The sequence below is a fragment of the Colias philodice genome, chromosome 24 (genome assembly GCF_061535455.1).
Source record: "Colias philodice isolate Cphi_HAF_F1 chromosome 24, ilColPhil1 Martin Lab GWU primary, whole genome shotgun sequence".
Lineage (NCBI taxonomy): Eukaryota > Metazoa > Arthropoda > Insecta > Lepidoptera > Pieridae > Colias > Colias philodice.
Window position 1 is genome coordinate 6,976,204 of NC_143109.1, and position 19,581 is coordinate 6,995,784.

The 19,581-nt window shown below is 32.0% G+C and overlaps 1 protein-coding gene across 17 annotated transcripts in view; it reads left to right on the forward strand.

The window, feature by feature from the left end:
• bt (projectin protein bent) overlaps nt 1-19,581 on the forward strand; it is a 156,533-nt gene that overhangs the window by 12,918 nt on the left and 124,034 nt on the right. For 16 of the 17 annotated variants that reach the window (XM_089710316.1, XM_089710304.1, XM_089710307.1 and 13 more), the window contains exons 1-2: nt 11,471-11,613; nt 18,959-19,186. In XM_089710316.1, the coding sequence (XP_089566442.1) occupies nt 19,014-19,186 (173 nt within the window). In that variant the 5' untranslated portion in view covers nt 11,471-11,613; nt 18,959-19,013. Of the gene's footprint in view, nt 1-11,470; nt 11,614-18,958; nt 19,187-19,581 lie in introns of those variants that run through there. The other variant, XM_089710305.1, reaches the window with a different exon arrangement.

A 19,581-nucleotide genomic window follows, 5' to 3' on the forward strand; every position in this document is an offset into this window, starting at 1 on the left:
CCCGGAAATACTGACATCAACACTATACAAAGACGATTGTTTAACCGATCTTCTGCGACTATCTACAAATGTTTCCAGTTGTCAGCCGATTCCCATTTCCATAGATGACGTGAAAATCGACAATGTTCTACCAAATAGATGGATACTTTACGTAAATGTGGAAACAGTACTTACTAAGGTCTGTGAAAATGAGGTAACCCAAGAATTTCTTCGTGGTACTTATTTATTGGCGTTAGACGAGATTGGCTGCTACGTAAAAATCGGAGATATAACACTAAAGAAATATGAAGGGAATGGAAATGATATTATATACCCAAGTTTACCAAAAATTATATTACCAAATTTGATGAACTCCCAGACCGACAGGAAGCCTGTTAACCTGAAGGGTGCAAATTTAACTGACATAAATATGCTCAGGCATTTAATTGAAAATAGTGAAAATAGTGAAAACCAGTTTAATAGTACAGTGAATAGTGCCGTCGGAGTGATTAACATTATAACTTTTGTATTAATCGTAATTATAATTGTAATCGTCATAGTTATTAAGTCTAAATTAAGAAAAATATGTATTCAAGAAAACCCTTCAGATTTTCTTGAAACTGAGGATGGAGGAGTTATATCGGGGCCACCCGCAGTACATGCGAGCGATGTCATATTTGTTAACGCAGCAAACTATGGCCACCCTGCATCGCCTTAATGCATACGTATTGTATTTCTTCAAACGCTGCATTTTTGTTTAGAGATAAGTTTATTAGTTTAAGGGCCGATTTTTCAATCCCGAGATAAACAGTCTAACAACTACCAATCGAATAGATTTATTCAATTATTTATCTAACTCATTACGGCTCGCCTATTTTTCAATCGTGATTTATTTGATGAACAACTATCTGACCAAATATTTCCATATTGGCAGCTCTGCTCTCGGAGTGGCGAAACAAACATATTAAATTAGTCAGGTTAGAGCGGGATAGAGTCAACTCTTGCAATTTGTCAACAACCGTCATTATGACTCACGTCAGGAGTCATTTTAAGTTTGTCTTGTCTTCTATGATTGTTGATTGTTGTTTTGATTCGAGTAAAGAGTTTGGTTAAATTTGTGTTTCAATTTATATATTTTACGATGGAAACGACATACTTAAAGGCAGCGTTCGGCAAATTTTCAATGGCATGGTCATCAGTACTATCAAAAACATCAATTTCAATATGATTTTAATTGATAATAATTATATAGAAAGAGGTTTAATGGTTAATAATTCTACGCTCTATGTTATGACATACGAAAATATCCCAAATTTGACGCGTCAGTTGTCAACTCAAACGCCTAACCGTCGAATAGCGCGCTATCTGGCCGTTGGAGCGGCAAATAGATTTATTCCTCAAATAACGTAGTTATTTGATAGATAAGTCCTATTCGTCTGTTGAAAAATTGAATATTTTGTTAACTGAAGAATAAAGTCTATCTAGCTGTTTATCTGGGCATTGAAAAATCGGCCCTAAGTATTATTTTAATTCATTCTGAATGTAGAAAGCACTAATTAAAGACGTGTAAATTAAATCTTGTGTTTTTTAAAAATCGTCCTTCGGTCCGTCGAAATTTGAGTACCTACTGAACATTTTTAGTTCAATAGTTTGTTTATTGATATATTCATTACAATTGAATTTTATATTACCTACTTTATATTTAAATAAGAAAGTCGTGTTAGATACGCTCAAAAACAGCTGAAGCGATTTTAATGACCTTTGCTTTAATGAATAACTAAAAAATGACAGGTCACCGTGCAGATATAGCTTGTACCTAACTATACAAAAGCTATCTATTACTGCTAGTAGGTAACTAATAAATGATAAACTGAGCACCCATCATAGAACAGACCGCGCTGTCAATTGCTTAACCTACAGCTTTACAAGACAATCAAATAAGCAAACATGACATATAATATCCGTTTCGTATTAATTGCTATTACGAACACAATACTTCAATTTGGCAATCAACCAATGAGAGACATATTCAAAACGTTACGAATATTTTTCTTTGCGAGTCATGTTGCTAAAAATTAAAAACAATGTGCAGTGTGTATTACCGAGAAGATGATTAAGAAATAATGATATTAATGTAATACATTCTTAAAATGTACCTTTTATCTATAAAAATTAAAAACGCTTAAACATGCATATGCAATATGCATGCATTCTAGAAAATATTATCTTCGAAATTTAAATTTCAAAAGTGAAAATTTCATTTTTAAAGTGATTATCAACTTATCAATAAGTAGAAAAAATTTTAATGACAAGAACCTATCACCGATTCAATATGATTATGTATATTGCGTTGAATTCGATTGTTAATGCGATTTCGCATAATTTTATTCATAAAAAATTCAGGTATTACCTACCTATACATACAAATTTTTCAGCTTTTTCGCAATGTTCTTAAATGTAATTTTATTTATAATATGTTTATCTATTTGCAATAGAGTGAGGTATATAACAAAAATAATTTAAAATTGAAATAAACTGTACACATTGGGTTGTCTGAAAGAGATCACTTGTGATATTTTGAAGATTATTTTGTATGCGAGCACAATAAAGTGTAAATGAATAAAATGAGTTTCGTTAACAATATCCTTCCTAGAAATCGGTAATGTTACGCTTAATGTGATTCTTGGCACACTATATAATACACACACAGACATTTTTGTATAATACACTATATACACTATATAATACACACACAGACACTATCGCAGAGTTTTATCAGATTTGGCATGTTCGTTCGGGGTAAAAATATATTATTTTCTTTGGCCTTGAGATGTTATCTACCAGACGTTCTACATTATGTTTCAACCATGCGTTAATAAATTTTCGCTAATTACTTCATTATTTCAAATAATATTAATTTTTTTGTATTATGTACTAGCTGACTCGACAGGCGTTGTCCTGTCCTGTTTTCTTCATAACGAACACAACACAATCATCGAAATCGGTCCAGTCGTTTACTCATGATGCCGTGAACAAAGAAAATAGGGATTCGAACATAGGGATATATGGAATACAAACAAAAATTGCATAAACTCTCCATTTTATTATGATAAAAAATGTACATAATAATATTATATAAGTATACATTTAGTACAATATGTGTTTAGTACATGCATTTAAGTGTGTGTGTTTCGTCGATCGATGGTTGAAATCCGCCCTTCCAATCCATTGATTTTCAACTGAATTAAGTATAAGATACATCTGAAAAAAATACAAACACATATTCGTAAAGAGAACAATCTTGGAATCGCATAAGAAAACTTTTAGATAAAGACAAAAAATAATAAAAAAAATGTTGTGTGGTTTTATGAAACCACGGTAAAAGTGAAACTGTTCGAACGGTTCCGAACACTGCTTTGTGTAGCGCATGTCGCGTGACGGTCGGTAGGTATACCTACTCGGCAGCCGCGATACACGCGACATGCGCAGACCAGAAAGTTTGAGACGATGTAATAAAAGTTTCACTTTAATAACAAAAGATTTTGAGATTGTAAAATCAAAAGCAGAATAAAAATAAAATACATGGCGTTCTAACATACAAGACGTGTTTTGTTTGTTTGGTAGATGACGATACAAGCGTCAGGTGCATTCTATTGTAATCTGGTACAATCAGACATAATAAATTATGTCTGCAAGAAGTTACTTATGACTGTGTTCAAAGTTAAATGTTGAGTAAACCTGCACGACTCTACTAATCATTTACCACCGATACCACAATACAAAGTTTAAGTAAATGCCAATTGAGACGATAAACTTACTTAAATTATAATCTGTTACTGTATTACGTATTTAAACTTAGAAAATCATGATTGTATTTTCCTGTGTTTGATTAACTAAATCATAAAAAATGTTGTGTGGTTTTATGAAACCACGGTAAAAGTGAAACTTTCCGAACACTGCTTTATACCTACTCTGCAGCCAACCGTCACGCGACATGCGCTACACAGACAAAAAGTTTGAGACGATGTAATAAAAGTTTCACTTTAAAAAGTAATTCTTTCAATAGCAGAATTGTTAAATTAACCTACACAATATGGAACTAACCACAAAGTATCTAACAAGCTTTAAATCTGCCCTTAGTAAGTACCATAATACCTTACAGTTGCGCAAAAACACGAAAATTTACAGCATTTAAAATCACGTTCCAAGAGCAAAACTTACATTCCCGATACTAACTGTCATCAATAAAATGTAAACAATAAAACATTACGCAAACCAGAATATTCAGCGAGCGCTAACCTTCTGAAAACTGAACAGAAATAACTCCATCTATTCATAGTCAGGATAGCAACACAAGGTTTTTAGCATACATTTTTCTGACAAAATTACTTCGTCCCTTTCGCACTCACGCGAAAAATTAAATGCCATCTCTCTCACGTGGCGTAGTGCCAGACTTACGAAATATGAAAATAATTATGAAATGAGTATAAATAATGCACTTACGCTTTTCAATACGGATTATGAATGTGTTCAAGAAATGCTGTTTTATTTTATAATTTCTTCATTCAGGTTTGCTAATAAATAAGTGTCTCTAATTTTTTATCAAGAAGTAAGTGACTCGAATAATTTTCAGTCAGCATGATGACTTCTAAACAGACAAACGAGAATCTTGTTATCTCTTGTTATCGAGAAAGAAACTTGTGGCTAACATTTTATTGAAGTGAACTTCTTTATCGGGGTTGGAAAGAAATTAAGTGTAACATTTTATCGTTACGCGTGACATTTTTCCGCTACGGCCTACGAGCCATCTTGATTCGACGTATTTCTGTAAAATTGCATACCTATAGCAAATTATTTTTTGAAAAATAAGGTCATAAAGAAGTTTCACTTCTTACGTGTGTACACTAGTACACGTACACATTTTTTATTTGTTTTAACTCTTTGGTCTTCTTTATTTGATTAGCTACGAACATATTTATATTATTAAATTAATTATTTTGATTATATCGTATTCGTATTGACACTATTGATCTAACGATTTGTAGAAACCGCTCTACATTATCTAAGTCTCTAAATCTACCGTCCATTTCATGCATTTGTAGATTTAGAATTCTTTTCATTCCATTAAATAATACCACCTACCTTTTTTTCTCATATAGATACATTTTATGTACTTAGATTACTATTATGTATACTTTTTAGACCCAATAACCTACATTTTTAACGATTTTTTTAAACAAAATACCAAATAAAACTATCTACTAAAATAGTAGACTACACAATAAACGGATTTTTCTTAGAATCGATTGAGTACATCCTATCAACACATACTCAGAAAAACGTTTTATCATCAGTTTATTTTTGATCTTGACCTACTATTGGCAGATTTATTATAATATGAGTTACGTCTGCAAGTGATGCTAAAGTATTTCAAGTGTTTTCTTATGTGACGTATGGATTATTATACAATACATTTTATCATAATTTTTTTTAAATTTGAAGCGACTCGAGACCAAATATCTGCTAGACCTATTTGTTCAATATATAAGTAGAGATAAACTACGATAACATGGCGCGCCCCTCCAAAATTCAAAACGTTTGAAAGTATTTGTGAAAGTATTTACAATGCACCACCAAGATTCAGACCGCTGCCGGCCTGCTACTAAAGTACTAAAGACGAATACGTACAACTACATACAAACTCCTTCGTAAGGATGTCACTACACACATTGAAACAGTAATTTGGAGGGGCGCGCCATGTTATCGTAGTTTATCTCTACTTCTATATCTCTTTACATCATTTTAATTTACGACCTGTCAGCTTGGGGAAACTGCTATAAATGTACCTACTTATACGGGCTCATTTTTAACGCCCAACGGTGTAGACTACATTATTGGTTATTATTACGAATAGCCACCAATACCATAAAAATGAGTTCCTTGCCTACTACATGATCAAATGCTATAAATTTTCATGACTAGAATTCTAAGAAACTCAATTGACGTTGGCTAAAATGTAAATTCATGAAAAAGTCTAGAAAACCACCACCTATTCCCGGTATCCATACGCAAAAACTCATTGAAATAATAAACATTACACCTACATAATTCACACTGCAAACGAACATACAAAAATTACCCTTGTTTCATTGTACGTGAATCTACCTACACGTACGTGACTATAGTCGCGCAAAAATGTTCATCTGTTTGAGTAAGATATACCTAACGCTAATAAATATCTAAGGAAGGTCTTCTTTGATATTTTACGTGTTATAATCCTTAAATAAAACAGGTGTTTTCATACTAATGTTATGAATTTAAAAGTTAACAGAATATGAAACAGTTTAAATCCAAAACTGTTGATTCGATTTGCGTTAAATTCTACTATTATAAATGCGAAAGTTTGTGAGGATGGAGGAGTATTATGTTACCCTTTTGGGAAAATAAATGCAAGAACTTAACAGTAATAAAGGTACCTATTCAGAATAATCAACTATAGAAATACTAGATTTAACTAAAACCGCGCGGTACAGCTAATAGTTATAATATAGGACTCTACCATGTAGAGCCGCACGATGTCTCGCGGGCTTGATTCAGGCATTACGATTATAATTGGTCTTCAAATTGTGATCCACACTGCTTACATTTCAATACGTATATTGGGTATTGACTAAAATGTAAGCATATCATATCTAATAAATATTATAAAGGCGAAAGTTTGTAAGGATGTATGGATGTATGGATGTATGGATGTATGGATGTTTGTTACTCTTTCACGTAAAAACTACTGAACCGATTACAATGAAATTTAGCACACATATAGAGGGTAACTTGGATTAACACATAGGATATTTTTTATCCCGGAAATCCCACGGGAACGGGAACTATGCGGGTTTTCCTTTGCAAACGCGGGCGAAGCCGCGGGCGGAAATCTAGTACATCATAAAATCATACATAATTATTATTCTAACGATTGAACCTCAGTTTTGAACATTTACAGAACCGCTATGCATAAAATCTTAGTTTTAATGGTCAATTTTAACCTAATTAAAGGTAGGCTCTATAATATGACGATCACCTGAGCGAAGGTCAAATAGCTGAAGCTGGCTAAAGCACCATTTGGTGAACGTGCAAAACGCACGTATTCATGAAACAATGGCGAGCATTTATATCGTCACAATAACGTGGACAAATTAGCAATGTTCATTATTCATTCATTATTTATAGAATACTTTAAAGAAAACTTGAGACGCCTCCCACGCTTGCATCCGTTACACATATATAATTACTGACTGACTGATTATTTTTGAGTGATTAGTAATGTATACTTATTCCAATGGCTAAATATATCTAGCTAAATCCATACTAATATTATAAATGTGAAAGTAACTCTGTCTGTCTGTCTGTTACTCAATCACGCCTAAACTACTGAATCAATTTTCATGAAATTTGGTATGGAGATATTTTGATACCCGAGAAAGGACATAGGCTACTTTTTATCCCGGGAAAATGACGCAATCCCGGAAATCCCACGGGGACGGGAACTATGCGGGTTTTTCTTTGACTGCGCGGGCGAAGCCGCGGGCGGAAACCTAGTATAGAGATAAATGAAACTAGAAGGTGTAAATGGAAGCTTTTATTGCAAGAAAAACACATAAGTATAAACAATTTAAATTAAGACATAGCAAGTAAAATAAATTGCATATTACTAAACACATAACGCAAGATAATAAAAATATATGAAGTTAAATACTGTCATGTACTTAAGCTATAAACTAAAGAATAGATTAGATATTATTTTTCAGAGTAGTAGTAAGCTTTTCATTATCACAAACAAGTTAATAGACGAAAGTAGATAATATTATGCTTAAACAAATTGAAATCCTATAACAATCCTGAAAAAGCAATCAGCATTTTCATATTATTTAACGTCTATAACTTAAAAGTTAATATCATTATATTTTTACATTACATTGTCCTTAACATAAACAGGGATAAGTGTCAAGAACAAGTCAATAACTGCGTTAAAAACAACCGACTTCAAACTTGCACTTGCAACATTTACAAATACAGACAAAAATGCTCATAAAATAAAAACTACTGGGCCTATCCGAATAAAATTTTTATGGGACCAATTCGACACCATCCCGCATCGAACAAAAAAAGAATCACGTAAATCGGTTCAGAAACCACGGAGTAATCGGTGTACATACATATATATAAAAAAAAAAAAAAAAAAACATACCGGCCGAATTGATAACCTCCTCCTTTTTTTTGAAGTCGGTTAAAAACTAATAATAATTAATTGTACTTTCTTATATTGCACATTCATCACAAAAAACATGGAACCATATCCTACCCGAAATAAGAACCATTTTACCTTGACTCAATGAAACCTAAAAACCCCGCGTCGGATCAACTCGGGTAACCCGAATCTTATTAAAAAGTGGATATTTATAGTAAACGCGAGCGCGTGTTCAAATCTCTGCCAAATCACGAGATTTCAGTAATTGATCATGTCTTGGTAACAAATTGATTATTATTAACACTTGACTGTTTATTTAGACATACAGTTTTCAAAAGGCTTGAGTAGGTACTACACTCAGTTGAAGTGAGAAATTATCAGGTGTAATAAATTGGGAGTGCTAATTTGTGAATCAACTTTGCTAACTCGTGAAAATTTGTGAAAACTAATAAGGTATTCAATATAAAAAATTATGGATATTTTCAATATTGTTTCATATTAAATATAAAAATTATTTCGTAAATTACAAACTAAGCTCTTATGGATAGATTGTAGGTAATTGAAAAAATTTACTGAGCTTTCATAATGTAGTGGACCGAAGTTATTAATATTTCAAAAGTGATTATACAGGGTGTCCCACTGTTGGTATGCTAAGCTCAAAGGAGGTTATAGTTTTGGCTACGCTGAGTACGTAAAAAATACTTAAAAAATTCCAGACTCATTTTTTTTTCAAATAGATGAATTCTTAAAACTCTATGTGTACACCCATAACAAGCAACCCGCCCATTTTTGCCACTAGCACGTGAGCTCATAGACAAAATGATCACATTAGAGAAGCGGTATATGCCGGCTGCGCGAAGCTAGAAAAGAAAACATGGATTTTCAAGAAAAATTTAGCAAAAAATTTTTGACGTAATTTTGTTGTTTAAGTATTTTTTACGTGATCAGTGTATTCAAAACTACAAGTCCCTTCGCGCTTAGTATACCAATAGTGGGATACCCTGTAGGTATAGGTAGTTTACTATGATTTTATATTTATTTTAAGCAATAGAGTTGATACCTGCTTGCTATAACATGTACCTTCATGTTTATAGCCTTTGAGAATTCTATATCCAGGTAATATAATATACATCCGCATTGTAAATACTACTTTACAAGAGAAAATTCGAATGAAATAGAATTATCGGAAACATCTCATCCAATTTTGATACTTACGCATCCGCAAATACTAGAACAATAGATGCTAAATTCCTTTGCAATGTTTATGTTTGCTATGTCCTGGAGCCAGAAATAACAGCTTTGATTACAGAATTCAGAACACAGTTGTGTTTGAAATAGATTTCCTGTAACATAACCAGATTCGATAATATGATATATATTGCTAAGTGAATTACATTAACGCATATAACTCATGTTACTCAAATACTAAGGAGTAATAAGTAGATAAATCGTTCAAGATAATGCATTTAACGCTTCTACAGGGAAAATGTTCTAAAACAGATTGTTATAAAACTAAATTCCTAAGCATCTGCATCGCATTAGCAAGCATCATATACTTATATGCTATTAATAAAAATATTATCAAAAGCAAAGCAAAACTGCATCCCATTAAAATTAAAAGTTATTCTTTATTTGTCATGTACCTTTAACATATTATGTACCCTCTTCACTATGGGCAGCGTTGGGCGAGTATACAATACTCAATAGTGTAGAGGGCCTAAATGGTTATAATCGGCCGTCTTTGAAGATGATTAGGTATTTATAATCGCCGTAATGCCGGCAAACATCATTTTTTGGACCAACGCTGTACATTACGAAGAGGACCCAGTCAAGATATACTAGATGAGAAGCACGTACTCAACTAAAAAAAATGTTTATAATACACACACACCTCTCTGACATTTATGACAAAATGCATCCATAAATAAAGCATTATGTCACATTATCATCAGCGAGTATCACCTGTAGATTTATAGATCACCTGACCGACATTAAGCTGCCAAGAAATAGAAAAAATAAAAAGATAAATGGCCCTAGAGCCTGGAACCACCGGGTGACGAAGGGCGAATGTGCTGTTATTTTAAGATTGAATGTCACTAGGCTAGTGTTTGAACTAGATCTTTTATTTGAAATGTTCAAGTGAAGTGTAGTGATTATGTAGAATGGTGTGTAAATTGCTTTAGTGGACATGATTTGTATGATAATTTATTGAAAAGTTGTTATTAAATGTTTCAAAAGCATTTATTGAGATAATTTGCAAGTTTCTGGGAAATTTTAAAGAATAAACGAACTCGAGAATTAGCCTGATTAACTTTATTAAATGCAAAGAAAATGTTGTTTTATGGAAAACCTAAGTGCGAACTGGTTAAAATGAGAACGAAAGGTTATTAGCCTTTTGAAATCTAGGTCGATTAAGATTTCCGAAAGAAATTTGTTTCCATAAAAAATAAGCAAAACGATTTGAAAGCAGTAAATTATGTGTACATTGAGGTTTAAAACGAAATATATGGTAGGTAGAGATGATGTTATGAATTCAATCTATACCTACTAATATTAAAAAGCTGAAGAGTTTTTTTGTTTGTTTGAACGCGCTAATCTCAGGTACTACTGGTCCGATTTGAAAAATTCTTTCGGTGTTAGATAGCCCATTTATCGATAACATCACGATACGACCAACAGAAGTGGAGCCACGGGAGTGAAACCGCGGGGAGCAGCTAGTTGCTAATATATCGATTGCATGTTGAAAAACTAATAATACTCTTAATAAGGGCGATGAACTTGCCATATCAGAGATGTTGAGTAACCTGTTACAAAGGGATTTATTTATAGACTTTAATACTTATGATGCTGAATAGTTTCATGACAAAGTGGATAATTTGTAACTAGATGATGTGACAGAGATTAATGGCAATGAAATATTATTTGAACTACTTGAGAAAAATTGTGGAATGCTTTGATAGAAATTACGTTCTTGAATATAAGTATGAAATACTCAAGTAATTGTTCTAGACGTAGAATTTTGCGTATATCACAAATTTTCGTCAGTTGCGGATATATTTCATGAATAAGATACAGGGGAGTATTTACATGTATTTCAGCTTGATTAGATCATTTTCTATCTTCGACGGAAAACACCTCTGCATGGGGACGTCACGGGCGCCTGTCCAACCGGCTGCACCTTCCTACGCAAATTCCCTCCGCCTCGGCCGATCGCCAACTTTTCATAGTTTAGTTACGATTTCGAAAACGAACCGACGTCCCGCCGCCGGCATTTACCGATAGTTTCGATTTAACTTCGTCTTTATCTCGCGTTTCGATTACTTGTGTGATTGTGATATCGTTGACTAATTGTGATTTGTGCATTGGATTTATTTTATCATTTGCTGCAGGTATGTTTGTGTCAATAACTTCTTTGATAACGTGAGCTTTCAAAGCAGTGTTCAAAAAGTCTTTTATTTCAGTTAAGTTACTGAAATTGGGTAGTAGTTCGTTGAAAATAGTAAAAAATGATAAAAGGACAAATTATTTAAGATATAAACCAATCGAAATAGAAAGTGAAATTAAAAATCCAACGGACGGCGTTAGGTAATCGTCGGAAGTTATTAAAAAGCCCGAAAGCTCGAGGCCTTCAGCGGTTACAGAAATAGAACGGACATGTTTCGTATAATACTCATGAAAATCACTGAACTCCCACGGTTTTACTTGTTCGCTAGGTGGCGCTGGTCCATGACTCACAATCCTAATGATTTTCAGCCAAGATCGATGTTAAACCATCCCGATGGTGATTGATGAGTTTCAGTAATATTATGATTGACTGTGAAGTCAAATTTGATACATGATTCATTCGCTTTCAAGTATTTATTTAAAACGTGCTCTTGGCAAAACGTCGCATTGCAAGTAATATTAACAGAAGTGATGATGCGCTTTTGAAAAATTTGCCTTATTATGTGTTGATGGAAGACTTTATCTATTGTATTTGTATATTTTAATTTTAACGTAGGTAATAGAAGAAACCATTGAATACGATAAAAATACAAATCAGTCCACTCATGACTGGTTCTGAATGAGGAAAATATTGAATCCAGTAATATAATTATACCTAAAAAATACCTAAAATTCTCGAAATTTCTATCATAATATTATTATCTTCCATGCTTGGTCGTTAATCAATTTTTTTAAGGTAAAGTCAAATGTTAATACATATTAGGTTTTATAGTAGGATTAATTTCAGGAACTATTTTACGTTAAATTGGGAAATTAGGAATGTCCCAACTGACAAATTAGGAAAGACATTTTTGTGAAATAAAAAATATAAATTTATTATCAAGCATTTGTAGAGTTTAAATTACATTACCCACATTTTTAATAAATAAATTTTTAAAAGAACTTACACAAAAAAAAATATGGAATAATAAAATAACAGTAATAGAAACATGATGTTATGAATAACTTGGCTCATTTTAATTAATTAGATACTTACATAATATTTATACCTAACTACGGTGTTTTAAAACGTTCGTGTTTTAAAACTTTAATAAGACGTTAAAATATTGCGTATAATAGTTCTTCTATGCGAATAATGCATTTCTCAAGTAAAACATTTTAGTACAAATGATATGGTATTTAAGATTATTTATATAATATTAAGATTATTGTAGAGCATACAAAGTGAACAATTTTCCTATACACATAGCATTTTTTTGTAAAATTTTAAGACTTACTTTTTAGACTTACTTAGAGTGGCGCAGGGACCCAAAGTGAGTCTTGGCCTCCGACTATAAGAGCCTCCATTTGACTATCCTGTGCCAGTTGCCAGTTTTATATTATTTGCTTACGTTATGTTACGAACTTTCTTTATGTTACGTACTCTATGTTATGAAACCAAAATTTTAAGACACTGTGATATTATTGATTTATGACTGTAAGGAAGTGATATGAATAATGAACCTTTTAGGGTACATTGATAATATTAATTGGCCATAAATACAAAGCATAAACGACTGGTTACAGACATAATATTTAAAAGAGATTGTTTACAAAGTTATACAAAGTTTTAATATTAAGGTTTTCTTGATAAGACCAAATTACATATTTTAGTGAATATTTTTACTCTTGCTTTTGTAATTTTACATTTAAATGATTCAAAAGTAGGAAGTGTTTTCTAAGTATTCGATACTACCTATTATTGAAGTATCATTATAAAGGATTTCTCCTTTAATATAATTACTAGCTTTCCGCCCGCGGCTTCGCCAGCGTTTTCAAAGGAAAACTCGCATAGTTCCCGTTTACGTGGGATTTGTTAATTCAAGATACCCTCTATATGTGTGCTAAATTTCATTGTAATCGGTTCAGTAGTATTTGCGTGAAAGAGTAACAAACACACACATACACATCCTGGCAAACTTTCGCATTTATAATATTAGTAGGATAAATCTGTGTCTCCAGTGAATAAGGGAGTAAGACGAGTTATTCCCTTTGGTTTTTATTGCACCATTGGATTCAGCTCGTCAAAATACACAACATATCAAAAGGTCATATCTCTAGCTGCGTCCTAACCCATTTTTTCGAATGACCCAAACGGTATAAGTAGGGTGTGATTAACGGTATAAGTTACCTTATCCATCATTTTAGGCAATCGCAAAGGAACTATTCGTCTCGAGTCAAAAGTACCCACGAACATAAAGACGTATGTGTAGTTATACTTTTTGAATAAAGACTTAATTCATTTTGTTCCATCAGTCCTAACACTATTTTAGTATAAACGCATTTGTGTCATTTTTCTAACATGAGCATAAAGGAACAACTCTTTTAGTGTCATTGGTTCAAGTGATGACATGAGACAGTTTGGCATTAATGCCGTGTTGCTATTGGTCTATTTGAATACTGCACGGAAACAACACACACTATTCATTATTATTTTTAAATCGTTTTTTCAATAAATCTGCAACAACAAATCTTTATATTTTTTAAAAAAGGTATTTATCAGTTAACTTGAGATACTAATATATTTCTATGGAAATTAACTATTTTTTGCAATAGATATTAAAAATACAGTTAACACATTAAGTGCATTTAATGATATTATACACTTTGTTTATATAAATACAGAACGATAATTGAATCATCTAAAAAAAGCCAACAAAAATGTTAAACTTATATTTTCTTCTTATAATTGGGTAAGTTTTTAAAAAATAACTCGTTTTTAATATTTAAAAAATAATTTGGAAAATCCAAAAGTGCACGCCTCATAATTTTTTTTTAATAAATATTTATTAATTATTATTTTGTTTATTTAATAACAATTAAACAACATCGAATCAGACCCTGAAAAATGAAAGGGTTCTATTCCTGAGCATACTCAAGCGTAAGAGAAAAAAAAAGACTCGATTAGTAAAGTATTTCGGTCGCTATCGTGTTAACAAGAAAAAGGATCCGCACATACAGACACACGGACGTCCAAGACAGAACTTTTTTAAACTGTTTTTTAACTAGTTTAAATAACAAAAATGACATCAAAAATATCATGAACGTTAAAAATAGTGTTTTTTCTTAATATGTGTGTGTATGTATTATCTTACAAGTGCAATGTATGATACATAAAGACATTTTAAATTTGAAAAATCAGATGTTTTGCGCGAAGTGACAGTAGTACCCACCTCAACGCTTCGCTTATGAGGCGTGCAAAAAATTATCTAACTACAATAATCAAGACAATAATACTATAGTCTATAATAGTCGCATAAAAAAAAGTATTTATATAGCGTTTTAGCCACTGTGCTTTGGTAATTTGCCTTTTTTATAGGAAAAAAATACGCAATATCGATACTTCTTTGGTCCTGCATTTTCGTAAACATTTTATGGATACTCTGGTACCACATATTTTGAAAAAATTGGGCTATTGTCATGTAGAGTCTCTTCAAAGTGTGTGCCACAAGTCGTATTTTCATCCAAGGCACGTTCAAATCTGTGCTTAATTTTTTCATAAATCTTTGCAGCTCATTGTATTTTCTTTATTTATCTACATTATTTTGATATTATATAATATAGAAATTGTTAAAATTCTATATCATGCCGTAAAATATCGCCACTGACCAACTATAACTTTTCCTGTATTAACTGAACATACAGGAATATGGTTTTCGGGCTTCTCTTATCTCTTTATAGTGCTTGTATCCTCAATGTATACCACCATGACATTATGGCGTTGCCACTTTTATTATCTATCTATATTTTATTAAAGATTTTATTATCTGTGGCGTTCCGAAACGGAACGTACTTGATCGAATCTTAAATTGATTCGACGATTAATTTTCACTAGGACAATAGTTAATACGCAAAACGCAATACGCAGTTGATACGTATTTAATACCAATACTCCATGATTGTCTCCTGCTAACCTGTTCAGACTAGACTCATTGTGGTGACTGGTGAAACATTGTATAGCATTAACAACATTGTACTGTATTATTGAAAGATCGATTAAAGGTTTATTTTACAATCTACGACTTTCATTATACATGGGTTATAACAAAACCCCATAACATATTCGGTTTTACTCCGGACAACATCTTCAGCCACCCAATCCCCTTGCTTGAAGTCCAAATCCAGCGGAGGACAATAATCGTCATTTACAAAAATTGAAGGCTTTCGTCCTAGTATAAAAGTTGTCTGGATCCCATTTTATACTCAATCTATAGCATAATACTATAGATATCATGTGAAACGTGACTTTGAAAAAAATTATTCAAATAAATCACAAAATAAAAATTTGAAACAATCTTAAAAGTTACGAAAAACCCAATTATACGTCAAAATGACGCACAACATCCTCTTTACAACCAAATGGCGGAATTTACCGGGATGAGCCAACTATGTGCTGCTAGGTCTCGACGGCTAATAAGTTGGTTCTGGATTTTGCAGCGATTCGATGGTAAATATTATAGAAGAGTTCATACGTCAAATTTACGTAGATTGGACTTCTAGGGTTAAATGCATAAATACCTAAATGTTGTTTTGTTTTTATTATCTAATAACGATAAAAAAACCCGTTGATTTCATTCGTTTTTCAAGCTACGTACATAGTTTTTCCACTAAAATGCCTCAATTGAGTCATAAAGTACACAAATTTCAAGCATAATAAGTCACATCATTTCTATAAAACCAAAACTGGCAATAATATAAGTCGTGTTGTGCGATTATGAACATAGTGCATAAGGGCATAAGTCGTTATATTGCAAAGAGTAAAAAAAAAATTATGTGAATACATTGAGTTATTCCATGAAGTACTCGTTCATAAGGCAACAACTACAAAAAAACACGAAAAAAGTATATTTATGGGGTTGTTACAATATGTGTTCATATGTAAAACTATAGTCTAACATCATATCTTACCCATACAAGCTTAAAATTTTGAATTAATAAAGATTTAGTATTGATATATAGTTTTTTGTCTCTCCTGAAAAGTGCTGTTTTTGAGTTATTCCCTTATTCACTGGAGGCACAGAAATTATATAATTCACTTTTAAATCGTATTCTAATATATCTTATTAATACCATACCAAAATTAAAAGGTGGAATATTCAAACTTGTGCGGTATGCGAAACACAAAATATAGTCCAATGTAATGAAAGTCACGGTTAAGAAATAAATGCAATTTTTGCATCTCTGATAAATGTATATATACTTAAGTACATTTTTTTATTAAAACATCGTTCCCTATATCTCATATTATGTTAATTATTATGATACAATTGTAATAACTCAACTCATAAAATACATACCTAGAGGTACATACTTATTATACATTATTATACAGACGATTGCAAAATATGTTTTTTTGATTTGTAAACAAAATTTTTATTCGCAGCTAAACCGGAAGCGTAGGGAATGCTGTACACACAACATTATAACAATAATTTAAATATTTTTAATACTTACCTTAAGTTTTAGATAATTATATGAAAAACACAAACGAATAATCTCATAGAAGAGCAAAATATATAGTTTGTCTTGCAATTTACTTGATACATTTTAGCATAGAGATCGCTCATGTGTTTTGTTTGTGAAATAAGCTGGAAGTTCATAAGAAAACTAGGTAGATTCAATTTTGTAAATTAACGATGCCATCCGACGTAATTTTAACACCTAATAAAGTCTAAATAACTTAAAATAATCCCACTGTAATATTAATATTGATTGAGCTTTCATTTGTATTCATAATACAATATTAGTGTGATAAGTAAGAGCCTATTTAGACTTCTGGTCTGATAAATTCAGTGAAATTATAATTCCAATATATTATTCCTAACTTGATGAGTGACACTGCATCATTTCTCATCCCTGCAACATTTTTCATTGAAGCTCTACTTCTATCGACTGCCTTCTTGGTACAATGGTTGACGCATGATCGTAGAACACCTGGGTTCGATTTCCGGTTGAGATGAAGAAAAAAAAATGTCTCAGTCTGACGGGACACAGAAGGCTAATCACCTGCTTGCCCCTTAAGAAAATCGATCAGTGAAACAAATGCATAATGCATCTGCCCTTTACTTCACTAGGGGACATGGGACTTCACTATACTCACTACTAATACTCTACTGCTATTAGACGTAGCGTTATAAAAAAAAATTACATATTTTACTTAAGACTTTTGTCGATAATTAATATACTTATATGTTTTCTTTTTCAATTCGGTTCACTAGTTCTTTCTACTTGAATGCTCATACGCTCGTTCGCCAACACAGGTTATTTAACATTAATGAACAATTTTAACTCAATTTGTTAGTTAAATCAAATTCAAATCCAACTTTTTTATTCATATTAATTTAACAAGTATAATGAGTAGTTATTTTTAAGACTTGCACTGATTCGGAATGTTAATTCTACCGAGAAAAATCGGCAAAAAACTCGATAATTACGACTTTTATTATATATCTAGGTATATGCATTGAATAATTTATTAAATCTATATTAAAAACAGTAGGTGAAATTTAAATTATCATTACTGCTAATCTCACATCTAATATCTAATATCTAATCTAATATATATTATAAAGGCGAAAGTTTGTAAGGATGTATGGATGTATGGATGTATGGATGTATGGATGCATGGATGTATGGATGTTTGTTACTCTTTCACGTAAAAACTACTGAACCGATTACAATGAAATTTAGCACACATATAGAGGGTAACTTGGATTAACACATAGGATAGTTTTTATCCCGGAAATCCCACGGGAACGGGAACTATGCAGGTTTTCCTTTGCAAACGGAAATCTAGTTAAAAATAAACAAATGTTTACGATATTTACCTTCTTCACGTAACAACAACCAACATCTGTACATAATAATATGTACTTAGGTAATGTAATTTTTGTTTTGCCAGTTTAAACGTACTTATTCATTAGGAGGAACGCTGGATCATAAGCTCTAGTTTAAGAGACAGTATATTAGTCAAGGTGGATTATTGTGCACAGGGGTGATTGTAAACAACTAATAAGAATTATTTTCTATAATGAGTCAGATAAATTTCAAAACGTTTGAAAATCCAGAATTGTATATATAAAATGAAATATTATTTACAGTTGTAAAAGAGGAGTTTAGAATAGGTATTAAAAGTGTAAGTGTAGTTGTTTCAAATCACCCCTGTTCACAATTACCCACATTGACCCTACATAATTATTTAAGCTATAATGTTTTTTATCAATTTTTTTATTTATTAATTTACATCCACAGATAATTATCGCAGCGACGTCAGCTTCTCCACCAGTGATGACCAACACCTAGCAAAATGGGGGTGGCCGACGATTTTGCCCCGAGCTTCACGCAGAAGCCGCAGCTAAGGCAGGAGGACGATGGGAACAAGCTGGTCTTCGAGTGCCAGCTGCTCGCCGCGCCCAAGCCCGAGATTAGCTGGTACCGCAGCGATGAACTGCTGCAAGAAGATAATAGGACACAATTTAAGTGAGTGCTCTGTTTTATTGTTAACTCTACATAGAATACAATAATTTAAGAGAGTGCTCTATTTAGTTGCTATCTCTCTAATTTAAATGAGTGTTCTGTTCACGTTCTGTTTATTTGTTAACTCGACATACACAATTTAAGTGAGTGCTCTACTTATTTGTTATCTCTACGTAGAGAATAATTTAAGTGAGTGCTCTATTTCTTTGTTAACTTTACATAGGACACATTTTAAGTGAGTGCTCTGTTTTATTGTTAACTTTACATAGGGCAAGTTTAAAGTAAGTGTTCTTTTTGAAATTTACTCTATAATATCTTTGCTGTTTATAATTTAATAACTGTTTTAAGTGCAATAATATTTATCCCAAATAATATATTGTGGTTATGATAATAAGAAT